The sequence below is a fragment of the Lagenorhynchus albirostris genome, chromosome 2, assembly GCF_949774975.1.
Source record: "Lagenorhynchus albirostris chromosome 2, mLagAlb1.1, whole genome shotgun sequence".
In the NCBI taxonomy this organism is placed as follows: Eukaryota; Metazoa; Chordata; class Mammalia; order Artiodactyla; family Delphinidae; genus Lagenorhynchus; species Lagenorhynchus albirostris.
Window position 1 is genome coordinate 125,160,973 of NC_083096.1, and position 19,997 is coordinate 125,180,969.

Genomic DNA, 19,997 nt, shown 5'->3' on the forward strand with positions numbered 1-19,997 from the left:
TTTCTAAATAACATATTTATGTTTTTGTATCCTGCATAATCAACTTTGGACCTTGTAGGCTAATTTTCTATTTTGCTGGATTTAACTCTCTCCTCACGCATTGTCCCATTATGGTTCTAACACAATTTTATTAAATCAGAATTCAGTGTTTGCGTTTTTATGACAATGTAAATATTCTTAACTGCAGAATCAGTAGAACTGTCATCATGTTTCTTTTCTTGGACACATTTTTTTATTTTCTAGAGTTAAGAAATTATCAAGTTAAATTTGCTTAACTTTCTTTGTGCTAATGACCAAATCTTAACAGTTTTCCAAGTGCTCAAACCTATCAGATAATCTGTACCTCCTTTAGAGCCTAAGATTTTTTTTAAAGTTTCTCTTCTATTCAGCCTATTGCCTTTTTTTTATTAGATACCCTGTTTCCTAGATTCCATGTTTTGATGTATTTCTTGAATAATTCACTCTTTTGATCACACCGGCTTTAAAATGGGCTTTTTAATAGAAAAGAAAAATGTAAGGAACCAAACTTCTAGAAAAGAAAATGATTTTAAATATACATGAACACTAACAACAATAGTGATAATAACAATAGTGGCAGATATCATTTTATGAGCACCTATATTTTACATATGTTATCAAATTCTCATGTCAATGCCACAAGGTAGGTGTTATTACCACTACTTTCCAGGTGAGAAGTCTGAGGCTCGGGGAGGGTAAATCACGTGGCCAAGTCCACAGAGTTAGTGAGAAGTGTTAGCTGCGATTCTCACCTGATTTCAGGTTAGAATGTAATTGCTGTGAATTCACTTAGTGAAGAACTACTACTATGATTATTTTCTGAAGCATCAAGTTTATCTTGGAGAAATCCTCTAAGGCCCCATGAAAGAAAGGCTTTGACTCTGTTCTGATGCCTGGGCATTTTTTCTGCAGCCAGAAATAATCTTGGGCAGCAGTGGGAAGGTGGTTTTTCCAACAGTACTGATTAGATTCAACAAACAAGATTTTCAGCAAAAATGTAGTCCTTATGTCCAATCTAGGCGTGCACACTACTGAGAACATTCAGACCTTCCCTGTTGGATGCAGAGCCGCTTCTGCAGTGGAGAGAATATCACCGCTGGCAGCAGATGGCTGCACAAAAAGAGGGCACTTCCGCTTGCTGCCCAGGCCTGTGAGTTTTGCTAAAAACTAAGAGCTTATCATGATCTGGGTTACTAAGTATGCATCTTTTTCAGTCCTTTTTTTTGTTTCTTTTTTTGTTTTTCCTTTCATACTTTTTCTCCTGCTTGTAAGGTAACTTAGGATTGGGCTTAATGAGAAGGTGTTTTTGCTTCCTAATGACACAGGGACTCCTGGGAGAATTTGTAAAATTCAGGACCGGCCAGAGGGAGAGCCGGTCATTTGTCTGCAGTGAAACCATTCTGTTTATCACCTCCTCCTGTTTAATTTTGAAATTTGCTCTAGCTTCTTCCTGCAAAATACAATGCAGTTTCAGAGCGGAGCATATTTTATCTTTGAGAAAGAGAAAAACTGTCCCCAATTTTTGAGTCTTTCTTCCCTGTTGCTAGCAAGCAAAATCTATTTGGTATATTTGACATTTTATCCCTTCACCAGTTTTCTCTTCAACTGGCTGCTCTGTTTTCTTCAGAACTGGTCAGGCTGATTAGAACAGTGCAGAACCTTTTGCTCAAGGGAATAAAATCTCAGCATCTCCAAAACTTGAATTCTATGTTTTCAGATGAATGCAAATGGAAACCCACCTATAGCAGTTTAACTTGAAAAATCGAAAAAAAATCAGTGCATCTTGGAATTTATCTTTGGTCTAATTTTGCACATTATCTCTATTATTTCAATTGCAACAATAGCCAGCAATTCTCAGGCATCTCAGGGGTCGATTAGCATCTATTCAGAACAGGCTTAACCCAATTACACATAAACCTTTATTAAAATATATATTTTTTATTATTTTATTATTTTTTATTAGGCATCTCAGCACTGTTTCAGCTTCCTTCTTGATCTCCCTTATAATGTCTTAAACTGGAAAACAAAGGCCCATAGTCACAGATTTAAAAGGTGGTCACTATATTTATTTGGTGCTATTTGCATTTTTTTAGCTCTTGGAGTCTCTACTTTTGCTAAAGGCTAAGGTGATAATTGTACAGTCTAAACTTAGTTATTTTTTAAATGTCTTTAAAAATCTTCTATACAGAACAAAACTTCCTTACAAGTCTATGTTCTCTGCTGGCTGGGTCAGGGGCTGGGAGGTGGAACAGTAGAGGGTAGGTTCTTAAACTTACAGTTGAAGGTATGTTGTCCATCATTTCTCAGTTTGCATTAACTCAGTCTCTTTGAGCGATGTGTTCTTTCTTCATGGTTTCTCCCAGCTCCTTCTTTCCTTAGCCAAGATGGCATCTGTGTGAAGGAATAAACTTATATTCCCTCATGGCAATGGGGGCAGATAGAGAGGCAGCTTGTCCACACAGAGGACCTGGCTCTGTCCGCTGAGTCCTCCCTACCCTCTCTAGAGTTGATTTTGGTCTTCCTGGTTGCTGGGTAGCTGCTGGCATCCCCCGTTGATTCAGGACTGCTGAAGCCTGTGAACTATTTCCTCAGCACACTTAAGCCCTGTGGTCCTACTTTGCTGACGGCCCTATTGCTGTCTCACTGGCACAGCAGATCCTCAAGGCTCTGCCACTTCCTTCCTCTGGAAACTGCTTTGGGCTGTCCAACCCATAGGAACTGCTATCTCTGCCAGGGTGTCACTCTGGTCCTGAACATAGCAGCTCCATGGCAGCTCTTCTGGCGCTTAGCTTTCTTCTCTTTTCCATGAACCCCAGGGAGACTCTGGGGGACCTTCTCTACCATGTGAGGGCTGGGGGCACCCAGACAATCATCATGGCCTCTCTCTGCTATTCCCCTTCCCCAGAAGTATCCATACATATGTGCCAGGGCACACTCTGAGACTGTGTCCTCAAAGACTTGTAACCATCCCTTCTTTCTACTTGAGGTTTCTATTCTTTTGTCACCCTCCCACTTGTGGGGTTTGATGCTGAGGCAGTTGTGGTGGAGAAGTAAAGACATCTCTCCTGCTTCTCTTCCTATATCATCCCCACCTCCTAGCACTAGAAAGGCTTTTGACTGCTTCCATGCCATTTCCTCCTTCTTAAATTGGTCTCATTTGCCTGGGGCTATGATGATGGAACGGTTCCCATGGCTGTGGGGAGGAAATGGGAAACAATACTTTTACTGATCCAAAAAATAATTAGGAGGTATTTAAAGCTTCAAAGAATATTGTTGTTGTTTCCTCAAAATACTTCCCCTATTTTTCTGAACTGCACAACTTCCTTTTTTCCCATCTTTGAAAAAATAAGTTTAAAAAATATTTTCCCTTTCAATTGGCAAGTAGGTTGTGAGTTCCTAGGTTACCTTTATTTTCTCAGTAATTTTGAAAAGTTAAAATAATTTTGTTATTTTGATCAATCTAAATAATATTATTTAAATGAATTAGCAACATAACAGATAGCTACAATAGCTAGGCCATACAGTACTATATACCCAGTAACCACAAGTTTTCATTATTCAAACGGACAGTTATGGACATTAATAGGCCTCTGGCCAGCTCAAGTTCTCCATGACAATAAATCCCTGCAGGCCAGGATTTTTCAGGAACCAAGCTCAGATTAAAGTCTATGTCTGGGTATAGGGCTATATCCTCCTGGTTCTGAGAACCAGAAAACTCCAGGTGTGGAACAAACCAACCAAATTCAGTGAATCAGAGAGCAGCAAGGATGGTGTAGGAAAGGGTTAGTCTCTAGTCTACTATCTTGTTGATGCCAATCAATTGTTCTTCCTTTTGCATGGTTTACCTTTATAGACCTGGGGAGTGCATACAAGATAAGGCAGGTTGTGAATTTGACCAGGTGTGCATGGTTATCACCAAGCTTAAAGAAAAAAAATCTCCCTTATACATACATAGTGCATCATAAGTCAGCCAGCAAATACTAACTAGTGCCACTCTGTGTCATACATCATGCTGGGCTCTTTGGAGTTAGTTAGAGAGTATTTTATAGTACAGGCCCTGCTTTTAAAGAACTAGAATCTTAATGAAAAGATCATGCATGCATTCATTCACTCAGCAAATATTTATTGAGTTCATCCTTTGTTCCAGGCGCTGTGATATGTGGGCATGATGCAGAAACAAAATAGATGTGAACCCTGCTTCCATGGAACTTACAATCAGGAGATACTTATACTTCTAAGTGACTTTGGCTATGTCCGAATAACCCCAATTCTAGCCAAATGGAAGGAAGAATGTTGCAGCCCACTCACAACTGATGTTCCCAAAGTGGGAGGCCAGGTGTAAGACTGTAATAATTTATCTAACAGCTCTGTGTGATTATACATATTGCTGTAAATGTACCTGGTAGAATAATCTCACTGAGGAAAAGTTCCTCCTGAGTTGGTACCAGAGGCAGATATATGGTTAAGCTAATGAAGCTCAGGCCTCAAAGCCCCTCATTTCACAGGCCTTTTCCGAGGTCTGGTTTTATATTCATTTCATTAAAGAAAGTTATATATTCTTCAGGTTCTGCAAGCCTGGATCCAGTTCTGTCTGGTATGGTACCCAGGTATGCATGGAGAAAGTGGGATTTGACCTAGCTCTTGAAAGAAAAGTAGGCTTTGCATATTCCCCCAAAGAATGAGAGCCCAACATATATACAATGGAATATTACTCAGCCATAAAAAGAAACAAAATTGAGTTATTTGCAGTGAGGTGGATGGACCTAGAAACTGTCATACAGAGTGAGGTAAGTCAGAAAGAGAAAAACAAATACCATGTGCTAACACATATATATGGAATCTAAAAAAAAAAAAAACAATGGTTCTGAAGGACCTAAGGGCAGGACAGGAATAAAGATGCAGACCTCGAGAATGGACTTGAGGACACAGGGAGGGAGAAGGGTAAGCTGGGACGAAGTGAGAGAGTGGCATGGACATATATAGGGCAGGACAGGAAGAAAGATGCAGACCTAGAGAATGGACTTGAGGACACAGGGACGGAGAAGGGTAAGCTGGGACGAAGTGAGAGAGTGGCATGGACATATATACACTACCAAACATAAAATAGATAGCTAGTGGGAAGCAGCTGCATAGCACAGGGAGATCAGCTCGGTGCTCTGTGACCACCTAGAGAGGTGGGATAGGGAGGGGAGGTGGGATAGGGAGGGAGGGTGGGAGGGAGATGCAAGAGGGAGGAGATATGGGGATATATGTATACGTACAGCTGATTCACTTTGTTATAAAGCAGAAACTAACACCACTGTAAAGCAATTATATCCAATAAAGATGTTAAAAAAAAAAAAAGAGGGCTTCCCTTGTGGCGCAGTGGTTGAGAGTCCGCCTGCCGATGCAGGGGATGCGGGTTCGTGCCCCGGTCCGGGAAGATCCCACATGCGGCGGAGCGGCTAGGCCCATGAGCCATGGCCACTGAGCCTGCACGTCCAGAGCCTGTGCTCCACAACGGGAGAGGCCACAACAGTGAGAGGCCCACGTACCACAAAAAAAAAAAAAAAAAAAAAAAAAAAAAAGACCCAACGCAGCCAAAAATAATAAATAGAAATTAAAAAAAAAAAAGAATGGGAGCCCATTCAGGATGAGGAGAATTGTAGGGACAGTGTACAGGGTGAATTGGAGGGCAGTGAGTTGATTGATGGGCAGTAAGAATTGCTAAAGTAGGGATCCAATTACCAACTCATCAACTAAGGTGTCTGCAATGGCCAATGTTGTTATTTAGTCTCTTTGCGATGTAAGAAATGGAGCACCACTCAGGTTAGCTCAAGCAAGGGAGGTTTATTATAATGGAATATCATGGCCTGGAGTTGGAGGATCCAGAGAATCAACTGTTGGAATAAATGAGTTCCTTGCTAATCCTCCAGCATCATTGGACCTAGCTATTTTCTACCTGTTTGATTGTGTTTCCATTACCAACTGCCAAGTCTTTCTCTCCACTGCCAACATAATTTCTTAACTTTATAATTTTTCTTTACTTACAATATCTGCTTCCTCATGGCACTGGTCCTGCTGCTAACTGCCTTATCTTTTCAACATTTTCAAATTCAGATTCTCAAGAGAGGAAATATCTGCCTTGTCAGCTCATTGTTCCTTGACTGGCAAGGCTATGTCTTAGGTTTGTATACCTTGTCCAACTGGGTATTCCTGGGATATGCAGAATCCTTGTACAAAATATGGTAGCCTGTGGATGTGGATACCACTTCAGTGGGGCTGTGAGCAGAGGAACTTCCCTTATAAGGGTCTGTAGGTGCAGGTGGTATAACGAATGACATGTCCAATGTAGCTGAAATAGCTAATACTTCCTGAGAGCTTACTCCGTGTCAATTTCTGTTTTAAGCACTTCCTATACATTCTCCCTTTTAATCCTACTGATAATATTATGGGGTAGAACTACTGCTGTTCCCATTTAACTGAGGAGGAAACTGATGCCATGCAAATTCAACTAACTTCCTCAAGGTCACACAGCTGATAACTATTGGAACCAGGATTCTAACCAGGTATATTTTAGAATCCATTTTTTTTTGATGCCATAGGCTGAATGTGGGATTTTATGAGGGCTGGGTTATGGCAGACACTAGAGGCAGAGAAATCACTTAGGGGACTAAAGAAGGTTGCAGTGACACTGTGGGTGGGTAATAAAGGAGGAACTAAGAAAGATGCAGAATGGTTAGGGAAGAAAGGATTTCCCAGATACATTAAAAAAAAACCCAAGAATCACTTGGATTTGGTGATAAGTTGGAATTGGAATTTTGAAATAAATATTCAAGTAAAATGCATTATAAGTGCCCTCCTAATGAAAAAAAATCTAGTTGGAAAAGAGATTTAAATTTTCTTAGCAGTGGAAAAATGACTAAATTGGCTCTTGGGAAGTATAGTATCCAAAGATTTTATTGAATGCTGTGGAAGAAACTATTATATTCTTCTTACAGAGAAGTAGTATTCAGTCAAAATTTCCCCACCTCTGGATATTACCCACAAAAGGCTGGCTAGATTTCAGGGTATTGAGAAACTCTCGTATTTCATTTATATAATGTAAGCCAGATTTCTGAAGGGAAAACTTCCCCCCCCCCCCGCTTACTTTGTAGCATGAAATAAAGAAAATTTCGGGGGTGAGGTACAACCTCAGTGTTGATCCAGCTTCTCCGAGTCTCCTGAGAAGCCAGATGTGAGAGCAGATGTTGCAGGCACTGTAACAGGTATAGCAGAGGGGTGGATAGTATTCACTGGGAGCCAGAGGCTAGAGCAACCATTGCTCCCTGTAGAGTCTGGGATGCTCCTCCCAGAATGGGATTTTTTTTTTTGAATTTTTGAATTTCACTTTATTTTTTTATACAGCAGGTTCTTATTAGTTATCCATTTCATACATATTAGTGTATACATGTCAATCCCAATCTCCCAGTTCATCACACCACTACCATCCCCCTTGGCCACTTTCCCCCCGGCCACTTTCCCTCCTTGGAGTCCATATGTTTGTTCTCTACATCTGTGTCTCAATTTCTGCCCTGTAAACCAGTTCATCTGTACCATTTTTCTAGGTTCCACATATATGCGTTAATATACGATATTTGTTTTTCTCTTTTTGACTTACTTCACTCTGTATGACAGTCTCTAGATCCACTCACGTCTCTACAAATGAGCCAATTTCGTTCCTTTTTATGGCTGAGTAATACAGAATGGGATTTTTAACATTTAGCCTTCCTTCCTGCTTCTGGCTACCAGTTATCAGTCTGTAATCCCTCAAATTGTGTCAAAGTCTTAGACTTCTCTGAGGTGGGAAGCCGTTCTGCCTCCTCAGCTGCTGCCCAGCTTCACCCAATCTTAGTCCCAAAGTGAAGTGCCCATTACTGCCAGCTGCACTTGTGCTTTTCTTTCTTTCTTTCTTTTTTTTTTTTTTAAATTTACTTATTTATTTAACTTTGGCTGTGTTGGGTCTTCGTTGCTGCACGCGGGCTTTCTCTAGTTGCGGCGAGCGGGGGCTACTCTTCGTTGCGGTGCGCAGGCTTCTCACTGCGGTGGCTTCTCTTGTTGCGGAGCACGGGCTCTAGGCGCGCGGGCCTCAGTAGTTGTGGCACGCGGGCTCTAGAGCACAGGCGCAGTAGTTGTGGCGCACGGGCTTAGTTGCTCCGCGGCATGTGGGATCTTCCCTGACCAGGGCTCGAGCCTGTGTCCCCAGCATTGGCAGGCCGATTCTTAACCACTGCGCTACCAGGGAAGCCCACTTGTGCTTTTCTGACTCTTGTACATTCAAGCATGTGTCTTTGTTCAAGCTTTCCCCCTCCTCCCTACCAATTCTTTTCACACCTTATACCTCTTGATGAAACCTCAACCCCCAAAATAAAAGCCACTTTTATTTCCCTTTCTCTGAATTCTTAGGGTTTCTACAATCTGTACTATTGTGAGGAAAGCAGTGTGAATTACATTTAAGGTCTATTCTCTTTAGAACACATTTTAATGTTTTAGAAGGAGAAAAAGGCAGAACGTCTTTAAAAGACTAGGTTAAAACAGAAGCATTGGAAGTCACATAGCCGAGTTTCAGTGTAATATTTTTGGACTGTAAGGCTGTAAAAACCTGAAGATGAAGTTCTACTGAGGAGGAGATTGTCAGACATTAGAGCCTTTATGTAGCCTTTATGTATGTGCAGATGTATGCTCAGTCTCAGGGAGAGCATGAGGACCATCGTTAGAAAAAAGGCGCTGCACCTACCTCTTTCATCTCTCTGAGGAGAGAAAGATGAAGGGAAGGAAAGCTTTGAAGAGTAAGAAGCAAAACTGTTTCTTTTTTTTTTTTTTTTGCGGTACGCGGGCCTCTCATGTTGTGGCCTCTCCCGTTGTGGAGCACAGGCTCCGGACGCGCAGGCTCAGCAGCCATGGCTCACGGGCCCAGCCGCTCCGCGGCATGTGGGATCTTCCCGGTCCGGGGAACGAACCCATGTCCCCTACATCGGCAGGCGGACCCTCAACCACTGCGCCACCAGGGAAGCCCTGTTTCTTCTTCTTGCTAGTGTGGAATAGGAGAACCCAGAGTAGAAGCGATGCCTCACTCCGAGACCAGCAAGCGCATAATGACGGTAGATAAAGCGGTACACATTTCCTTAGAATGTTGCTGAAGCTTCCATATCTATCTTTATCCCTTATACAGAATAATTAACTGATTTTTTAAAAATCAGAAAGCAATATTTTTACTGTTAGGTAATGAACTAGGAGCAAAAGGCCTAGTTTCTAGTCCTGGATCTAGGTCTAGACTTGAGCAAGTTACTTAACTTTGTTGAGCTTTTATTTATTCTTTTTTCATCTATAAAATGGAAACAATATCCACCCACTTGCAGGCACTCTATGTAAAAACACATAGAAACCATTTAAACATTAAACAGTAATTAAGCTGCATTGTGGCAGGCTCTGGTCTAGTCACTGGGGGTGCATCAGTGAACAAAAACAGATAAAAATCTCTGTCCTTGTGGGGTTCACTGACTAGTGTAATTGGCCAGGTCACATTTTAGTTTTTCACACTGCTCAGTTATCCACCTCTTCCTTTTTTTATGAAACAAGTGTTTGCTGAATAACTGTTATCCTCTGGGGGTGTTTACAAGTGAATCAAATCTATAGATTGATTATGGGGCCTTATGATGGAACAGAAATAAGGAGACTGAATTCCAGGCAAGACTTTGCTGCAAGCTAGCTAGCTCTATTTTTTAGTTATAAAAAATAACTTTGTCACATATTTGCACTTCAATATTCTAAAATTATCTATATTTTTTCTCCTGGAGTAGGTCAAATTCTGCCCCTACTGACTTACATGCTTTACTTATTTCTTTGATCGATTAACCCCTTTTAAAAAAAAATTATTTATTTTATTTATTTATTTTTGGCCGTGTTGGGTCTTCATCGCTGAGTGCAGGCTTTCTCTAGTTGCGGTGAGCGGGGGCTACTCTTTGTTGCAGTGCGTGGGCTTCTCTTGTTGCGGAGCACGGGCTCTAGGCACACGGGCTTTGGTAGTTGTGGCATATGGGCTCAGCAGTTGCGGCTCACGGGCTTAGTTGCTTTGCAGCATGTGAGATCTTCCCGGACCAGGACTCGAACCCGTGTCCCCTGCATTGGCAGACAGATTCTTAACCACTGCGCCACCAGGAAAGTCCCCAATTAACCCCTTTTTTATACATCATGAAAATACAACATTTAGTTCAGCCCTCATCAGAACGATTTGTTCATTCCAAATTAATTAAGTTTCATTATACTTGTATAAAAAGAGGACAATCTTGTAAATATTAGATCTTAGTATGCAGCATAGGTGTATCTAGCTCAAGTACTACAATACCAGAGATGATAGTAAATACCAAAGTTTCCAAGAGACTAGTTTTACTGTCACTGGGATGAAATCCAATTATAGAGGACATGTAGAACGTAGTTAGCATGTATTCTGGAACCAGACTGTCTGCATTTGAATCCAAGCTCTGCCACTTACCTGTGGGTGACCCTGGACAAGTTATTTTACCTTTCTTTTCCTCAGTTTCCTCATCTGTCAAGTGGAGAGAAGATAGTAGTGCAAACTTCAAAGAATAAACACTTGTCAAATGTTTAGAACAGTGTCCGACAAAGGGAAAGAACTTTATAATTTGGGGCTGTCTTTTAGGAGGGAGTTGAAGGGAGAGGAAATAAGAGTAGCGGATATATCATGTAGAGAAGCTGGTGGTAAAGGGAGCGAGAGATTGGACCACACTTACAGAAAGGGGAAGGGACAAGCATTCAAGAACAGGTGTTTGTGTGTATTTTATTTCCCAAGATAAGGGAAGCCTATGACTTTTGAAGGCAGTGGAATAGAGCCAGTGAACAGAAAGTTGGAAGAGGGAGGGTTAGCTATAGGTGCAGGGTGATCTATAACAAGGACACAGGTAGTTAGAGATGATGGAAGGTAAGTAATCATCAAATAGGTTTCTCTGTGTTCCTCAGGAATTCAGCTAGCCTTTATAATATATTACACATCTGGCATTGAAATTCTGAAGACAATAGATCAGACCATACACCTCAGCTGTTCAGGGTCAAACAGTGGATGGGGAGAAATTAGTGAGATGATGCGAAATAAACAGAGAGAACTTTAGCAACAGGCTGAAGAGTAGTCTGAACTCTGTGGTGCAGCTGGGTCATTCTGAAAGGAACCTCACAGACAGACTAATGCAGGGTTCACTAGACAGAGGCAGGGTGGCTCCAGGAACACAGGCATACGGCACCCTCAGCCAAACCACTAACAGCCAGGGTCCACCCACAAGCCATGGCAGCAGACCCAACAACTGGGTTGTGCTCAGGTGACTGGAGTGGCCACTCATACATCAATCTTTTTATCGCAATTGCCAAGGGAAAATAATTTGGTCCAAGAGTCAAATTCAAAGTGAAGATCACACACACACACACACACACACACACAGATAGTCTTTTCTATCTTAACAGGAATCTTTAAAAATATCCTGTAATAAGGCTGAGTAAATAAAGCTGCTTTAACTGAAAATTTTTGAGTTCTCATATCCAGAGAGAGGACCAGCTATGCTAGCAGCTTGGGTATTATACATATTTGGTAATTTGGGAAGAAGACACAAAGCTATAAGCTTAGCTAAAACAAGAGGAAGAGGACTTATTTTGAGCTGGACAGTATCTTCATGGTGGTAAGAACTAAGATGTCTAAAAGAGGCCCATTAGCGCCTGTAAATCCTACACTCTCAGGAAAGACTCATACTTTGATGTGGATGAAATTCAGTGTCTTAAAAGGGTAAAGCATTAAATGGATTAAACGTAAAAGAGTTTGGCATTGCCTGACATGAATATTTCTACCTTTTCTTCCTTCCACCCAAGGTAATTCCCTTTTAAGTATTGCTTCTCAATATAGATTAAGAAGTTTTATCACTAGCTAAAGGGAGTCCAGGCATCAGTAGCAGGAGTGAAGAAAATTATTTTCAACAGGACACCCTGCTGAACAGAGCTCCCCAGTCTACACACATGAGCAGTCTCCTCCACTACCAGCTAAACTTAACTTGCCAAATATTTGCTTGGAGTGTATCCCACATGACTGGATCCCTACGCAGAACCTGTCGGACCCCGTACACCAGTTCTATACCCAACCCCAGCTTCTGCTTGTTTTGCTGTTAACTGTTCACACCAGTACCTTCAGAGGCTCACCCACAGGCAGAACCAGCATAACCTATGAGTTTTACTCCTCCCCAAAGCAGCAATGACTTATAGGTATGGGAGTAGGAAAGCCCAGACCCTTTGTCTAGAGATGGGATAAACGCTGAAGTGTAGTTTACACTCCAGAGTTTCCCAAAGCTTCAGACTGAGACTGGAATTACCTAAAATCTCACCACATCATGGCTGCTTCTCCTTCTCTGTCCTACTTTCCCACTCCCTTACTGTTTCTCCTGGGAGTACATCCTTAATAAGTCACTTGCCTACAAGCCCTTGGCTCAGGCTCTGCTTCTGGGAATGCTCAGCACAAGACAGTCCTTACTTATTATTCATTGATTCATTCAAAAAAGTGCACTGAGTGTCTAAGTGCTTTCATCCCAGTCCAGTGAATTAGAGAGATATATAGTTAGGTGAAATGTAACCATGGATATTCTCAAGTATTATATGGGACATACAGAGACTACACATTTCTAGAGTCAAAAGAAACTTAAAATATGAACATATCATCATGCCTGATAAGGTGATTTCTACCTAGTAGGTTCTTATGTGTGCCAAAAGATTTGCTTAGCCCTTGGCCTCATAATGTTGACCACTGAGGAGAGCCAATCATTTCTTAGAATGCTGTATTACTCACAAACATTTATTGGGCTCCTGCTATGAATCAGAAAGTGAGAAATCGACACACTCATAAGTATTGGGTTTGCCAAAAAGTTTGTTCGGGTTTTTCTGTGAGATGTTAAGGAAAAACCCAAATGAACGTTTTGGCCAATTCAGTACAATATAATGAGATAATTACATCTTGAATAATGTATACAATGCCATGGTAATATGATAGAAGGAAAGATACTTTTCCGAGAAAACAAAAGACTGGATCTTGGAGGAAAAGTACAATTGATTCTGGACAGAAGTAGAGAGAGGCATTTTAGAAAGGGAATAGCAAACTCCAGAGTAATTAGGTGTAAAAGAGCATTGGCAGGTTTCTGGAAGTGTGACTAGTTTACAGGATTGAATCAAGGGTCACACGAAGAGGAGAAGCAGGAGATAAACCCAGAAGTGGAGGTTGGAACCACTCAGTGGTACACCTTAGGTACTTCAGAACTTTATCCTGTAGCAGTGGGGAACCTTCAAAGATGTTTAGGATTTTCCAAGGTTTGCCTTGGAAACAATACAAAGGATGTGTTAGAGAAAAGAAAGACTCCAGTCAGAAACACTAGTTAGTTAGAAGGCTGTTATTAGGTTAAATCAGGTATAATTTCCAATATAAAACCATTGTTGATCCAACAAAAATGTGAATTTCATATAGTTCAGATTGATACACTGGACAAGAAGAATGAGGGTGAGAATCTGAACAATGACGTGAAGACTGGAGAGAAGGAGTGAAATAAAACAGACACACAGGAGAGAAAATTGGCATGAAATGCAGGGGCAGAGTAATCTGCAGAATTAGGTGTGACCGTGAAGCAAAATTTTGTAATGTGAATGACAGAGTGAATCACGGAGAATGTCCATAAGGGAGATGGGTTCCACCAGGGGAGTGGATTAGGGAGTGGAACAGGGCATAATACCATGCTTCAGAACTCACGGCTCTTCACCTATTACCTTGCAGCGCCTCATTTCTCTTTAGTTCCTTCTTTTCCTGCTACTTGACATTAGACAGGCATATGATACCCAAATGCCTACTGTTATATTTGCTCTTAAAGTTGGGCCAACAAATAATGCAATCCCAAGTGTATTTACTTAGTTAAAGCAGTCCTCTAAATGAGAACCTAAGCAGCATGACAGCAGGAAGAGAAACTTAGCGGTCCTCTAGTGAAGGGACCCAACCTAACCAGATTGCTCTTTAACATATGAAGGGTCTTCTCATACATAGGCACACAGGCGATTCTGAAAATCTCAGAGAATGAAGAGGAAAATCTGTTTTGTTTTTCTTTTCTATTTTGACCTCTACTCTGACCATTCTTCCAGATCCACAATGTTTCTATAAAAAGTGTCCCTGAACATCTTGTGTTTGCTCTGAAATAGATATTGGCCAAATTATATTTTTTTGTTGCAATGAAGACATGTCATTTTATTGTCCTTCAAGTAACACTGCCTTCCTAAAATAAAAAAATGTTTATTTGTTTAACACAGTCAAGAACTGGAGAACCACATGTCTGTCTGGACATTTTATATAATGTCACGCCACTTGGGTTGGACATGCTATTTAAGATGATCTTAACTATACTCTTGAGAACAAAAGGACTCTAGCAATCTGATAAAAAAGACTGACTAAGGATACATTGAATTCAATTTCTTTTTGTTCTTTCTTGTAACAATTTCTTATAAGGATTTCATTTCATTTTGCTAGTTGTTGTAAGAGAATTACTAAGAAATGTATAAAAAGGAAAATTTTTCAGGTATATTTTCTTTTTATGTATTTCAACTTTGTCGAAATGTGTATATTTCAATATTTTATTGCATCGAATGAATTTAAGCGATTATTTGTAGAATGCTGTTGAGGGATGGGCCTCAGGACAAATTATGCAGCATTGTTCATTCAGACCACAAATACTTACAGACGGTCACCTATGTGCTAGGCACTGTGGTAGCTGTTGGAGATGCAGTGATAAGCTAAACCAGGCATGGTTTCTGCTCTCAGGAAGCTTGTAACCTAGAGATAATAACTCGTGTTAAACAAATAATCACACAAGTAACTAGTCGTTACAAACTACAATGAATTCTTGAAAAGAAAATAGTGGGTCACACAGTGGGAGAACAGTCCTGGTCAACGGGGTATTCTCTGAGGAAGTGATTTTCCAAGTTAAGACCTGAAGGACAAGTAGTAGTCAGCCAGGTGATGAGGGAACGGAAGAGCACTCTGGGTAGAGGAAGCTTCAAGTGCAAAGGCCCTGAGGTAGGCAGGAGGATGACCCTGTTTGTGATGTTCCTGGACGGCTAGAGTGGCCTGAGCACACGGTAGCAAAAGGTTCAAAACAAAGCTGGAGTTGCAGCTGGAGGCTAGATCAAGCAGATAATGTTAAGAATTTTGATCTGTACCCTAAGAGCAACAGGAAGCCACTGAAAGCTGGAGAATGGTAGAATTAGATTTACGTATAAAGATCATTTGAAGTCAGTGAGCTTTCATTCAGCATTTAACAAATGCTGTGATAAATGTTCTAGGGCTCCTGAAGTCATATTAGACCCGATTTCTGCTCTCAAGTGTGGTGTGCTCTCTGGTGTGCTCTCTGGTGTGCTCTCTGGTGTGTCAGTGTGGGAAGAAATAGAGTGTGGGTCAAAGCACAGAGGCAGGAATGAGACAGTCTCGGGGAGATGATAACTAAAACATCTTTGTTTTACTCGGTCATAACCGATGGGCATTGATGTATGGATTGGGGCTCTGCTGTTTTTTTAAAAATGTTCAGGGAAGTGTCATCTGATGAAAGGAGTCATAATCAATAATTCGTCCACTGAAACCCTCTGTCTGTTCACAGATCAGGCACCACACAAACAACTATGCATCCAGCTCCACCTCTTTACCCCACCAGTGCTCCTCAACCTTGATGTGGAGTGACAACTTGGAAAGGTGAGATGTAGAAGCGGTCTGGATCTACAGCTTAGCCCTCCCCCATCTCTCTGTTCTGATCCGGTCTGGATCTACAGCTTAGCCCTCCCCCATCTCTCTGTTCTGATCCGAGTTCATGTTACAAAGGCAGAATACCTCTAAGAATTAAAATGCAAGCTAAGCACACACATCTGATTAAGGAGGACTAGATTCCCCAGAGGAGCTACTGTTGTTTTTTACAACTTCACTTACATTTCCTCCAATTAAGCTTTCTGAGACTGGCTCCAGGCTGCTCTTGGAACTGACCAACTCTCATGTAGTGAAAGAGCCTGCACATCACTTTTCATAGTAAGAACAGTCTCCAGGAGTATTTCTTAAATTTTTTAAAAATTGAAGTATAGGTGATTTACAATGTCATGTTATTTTCAGGTCTACAGCACAGAAATTCAGTTATACATACATATATAATATATATATATATATAAAAAATATATATATATATATATAATATATATATATTATTTTTCAAATTCTTTTCCCTTATAGGTTATTACAAAATACTGAGTATAGTTCCCTGTGCTATACAGTAGGTCCTTATTGGTTACCTATTTTGTACGTAGTATTGTGTACATGTTAATCCCATCCTTCCAGGAGTATTTTAAAGCTAAGTGACCCCTGTTTTGCTTAGGCACCAGAACTCAGCATGTTCACCATGTGTTTAGCACACTCTTACTTGCTCTTTCGATTATATCTGTTTTGTATAAAACGTATATTTCAATGAATGCACATTGCAGAAAGCAGAACATAATGCCAAATGTGATGCACGTTTGGTCAGACTAAATTTCGAGCATTAATTTCCTCCCTCAAACATTTCCTTTCAATATTCTTGTTACTGACTGTAGGGTTAACTGAATGAATAGTCTTCTGTGTATCATTGCATTGTGTGATCTTTTTTGTTTTAATGAGAGCATGTAAAAAGTTTTAATTTATTTTCAAAGATAGCACATGTCTTTTCAAATAAGTTGAACCCTTCATTTTTAATGGAAAGTCAGCATGTTCGTTTTATTTCATTCCCTGGGTGCAGCTGGGTACAATAGCTCCTCTACTCAATATAAGTTGTTATAACGGATGTGGACATTCAAGCAGCTCAATTTCTTTGACCATTTGTTCTCCCATAGTGGCAGAAACTGAGAGATAATCACTTCTGTTCTTCAGGGCAAGATCTAAATGTGTTTTTCAATAAATACTGTGCAACAATGCCCAAAGGATAAGAATAAGCTGGTTGCTTCTGGAACATACCTCAAAAATCACAAGGCCAATAAAGTTTTTACTCAACTCACTTTTACGATCTTATATCCTTCCCCTGGATATCTGCCTGTAATATACATATTACAGGCACTGTTTTGCTATGAACACAGATCCCTTGGAAAACAAAAGAAGGGAAAAGAAGGGAGATACCCAGCTCCCATCTCATTATTGGTAGGTTCATGCTAATTCCACCTTTAATTTTTTAAAGTAAATCTTATCGTACTTCCTCTCATTATATAAATAAGCCAGGCTCTCTATAGGAACTTTGGAAAATAAAGAAAATTAGAAAGAAAGGCAACTTACTAAACTTTACTTCCACTACTCAAGAAAAACCCACCATCATTTTAGTGTATTTCTCTCTTCATTTTCCCCTACACTTTCCTTGATTTAGTTTTACATACTTATGATAATATATACTCATTATTGTGTCTTGTTTTTTTACTTCATTTAACATAAAATAAGCATTCCTCAGATTATTTACAAATTATTTTTAAACTAACTTTAATATTTATGTAATAGCCTATTAAAAGAATATACTATAGTTTACTTAATCATTATGTATGTTCAAATTTGGCACCATGACAAATAGAGTTGTATCTATTACCCAAAGACTGAAATGCAGAATTAAAAAAAAATTTGTGATTGTTTTTACCAAAAGTATACTTTAAGGAATAAATAATATATAAATATTTAATATTCTTGAAAGATGCCTATAGTCTGTCTGCTTTCAAAAAGAATTACTAGAGATTTAAAATTTCTTCAGCAATGTGTGAGAGTTTCTACTTTGCTTTTATTCTAACCAGCACTGTATGTTATCTTAAAACACACAAACAATACTTTGTTGGTTTGATAGGAGAAAAATTGTATTTCATGGCTCTTTTAATCAGTACTCTTCTTGATGTTTTTAGAGTGTGGTTATATACTGATTAGGGCTTGTTTTTAAGGCAAGATTATTTGACCATTCAATGTTTATACAATTGATATAGTTTTATAATTTGATTATTCTTCTGGATTACAATCTTGGAAACCAGAAAAATTGCTCAGAATGAAAGCATACACTTAGTGTAATTAAATGAGCCGGAAGCTTACATGATCCCAAATCCAGAATTATTTAAATTGCTTTTATTTACAAAACACAGATGTAATTACTTCAAACAAGAATGTCTTGATGTCTAGGACATTATATTTCACACTTACATCTTAGTCCTCACACCATACAAAAACAAAAGTATTCCTATCCATGCTTACTATATCTTTTTCTCTTTATTCTAACAGATAATGAAAGAACGGAGTTGGACTTTTTATTGCAATTCCTGCTTCCCTGAGTTTGTGTATTTCTTCCTACTTGAGAAGGAGAATTTTATATTTTGATTTGGATTTTTTCTTCTTTTTCATCTTTTAAAAAATTTTAATGTTTTTTCTTGTCAGTAATATCCACTGAGACCAAGTTTATTACTGTAATATGTGTCTTTGAGTATTAAAAATTGGTTTCTGGGACTGGATTTTGGGTATATATTTAAGAAGCTGGGCACAATTGCACAGGTGGTGACTGATGAAAAAATGAGAAAAAGAAAACCCCATCCTTCATGAGTTTTACCCCAACTTCAAACCCTTATGTGAATCTCAACTGATGTGGATATCTTTACATTTTATGATAGTTTTGATTTTACAATATGAGTTTGTAAAATCAGTAAAAGATTTTGTCAGTGAAAAGTCAACTTACTGAGAGCAAGAATTCAATTAATAAGACATAAACTTCACGAGATAGAAAAAGATGCCAAATGAAGGCAGGAGGGTACCATGACCAAAGATATTTATGCAAAATGTGTGATTAATGTTTTGGAGATGTGTTCTTCTGGGCTAAGCTGGGAACTAAAAGTCCTTAAGTCTGTATTCTGGTTATATGTCATTTAGTAATTCAGGAATCAGCATAATTGTTATTTCTCTGTCTTTGAAGACTGAAAGGTGTGATGCAACGAAGAGCTGTCTTGAAATGTCATAGAAAATAATAATGAAACTAAGGGGTGAACTGTTGAGTTGGAGCATTAAAAAATCCAGGTGCAGCCTCTGATCCACCACCATCAATTCAGCATTTCTTACAAATTCTTCTTGGGTGGCATACAAAAGACAAAATTAATAAATGACATAGTTATCAACTATCAAGTTTTGTTACTTTTTTTTTTTTTTCGGTACGCAGGCCTCTCCCGCTGCGGAGCACAGGCTCCGGACGCGCAGGCTCAGCAGCCATGGCTCACGGGCCCAGCCGCTCCGCGGCATGTGGGATCTTCCCAGACCAGGGCACGAACCCGTGTTCCCTGCATCGGCAGGCGGACTCTCAACCACTGAGCCACCAGGGAAGCCCAAGTTGTGTTACTTTTTTATGAAATAAAAGGGTCTAGTTTGTCTGAAATAAGAAATTCTGTGAACTTTAAAAAAATACTTTGAGTCATCTACTATCTCTCAGCTAATGTACACTTACCTGCTCATAAATTCAACCAACATTTCTTTCTCTTGTCTTTCTTTCCCACTCCTTTCCTCCTTCTTTTCCCTCACCCCATTCACTTAATTCAACACATATTTATTGAGTGTCCCTTCTTTAGGCACCTAAGGGCCATGCTGTCACCTACGAGGATATCTTAGAAAGAGATGATAATATGGTATCAGTAGTTTTGCAATAGGAGCCTATACTGTGACTCTATTGTCAGTTCTGTCAATGAGATGAAACCAAAATAGTTGAATCATTCCTTCTGGCTAGTTGAACCAGTGTGAATTAGCTTCAAACTACAATTATTTTCATTAAATATGTATTGAAATTCAAGCACCATGTAACTGGCACGAAACTGATGCTGTACACAATCCCTTTATTCAGGTTTAAATTCAACATACTTTATTGAGCAAGTAGAATTTACAG

General features: G+C 39.7%; 1 protein-coding gene across 2 annotated transcripts in view; it reads left to right on the top strand.

Annotated features, from left to right (window-relative positions):
• PTGER3 (prostaglandin E receptor 3) overlaps positions 1-19,997 on the top strand; it is an 87,283-nt gene that overhangs the window by 53,652 nt on the left and 13,634 nt on the right. The window contains exons 3-4 of one of the 2 annotated variants that reach the window (XM_060139751.1): positions 15,708-15,799; positions 18,362-18,583. In XM_060139751.1, the coding sequence (XP_059995734.1) occupies positions 15,708-15,799; positions 18,362-18,365 (96 nt within the window). In that variant the 3' untranslated portion in view covers positions 18,366-18,583. Of the gene's footprint in view, positions 1-15,707; positions 15,800-18,361; positions 18,584-19,997 lie in introns of those variants that run through there. The other variant, XM_060139752.1, reaches the window with a different exon arrangement.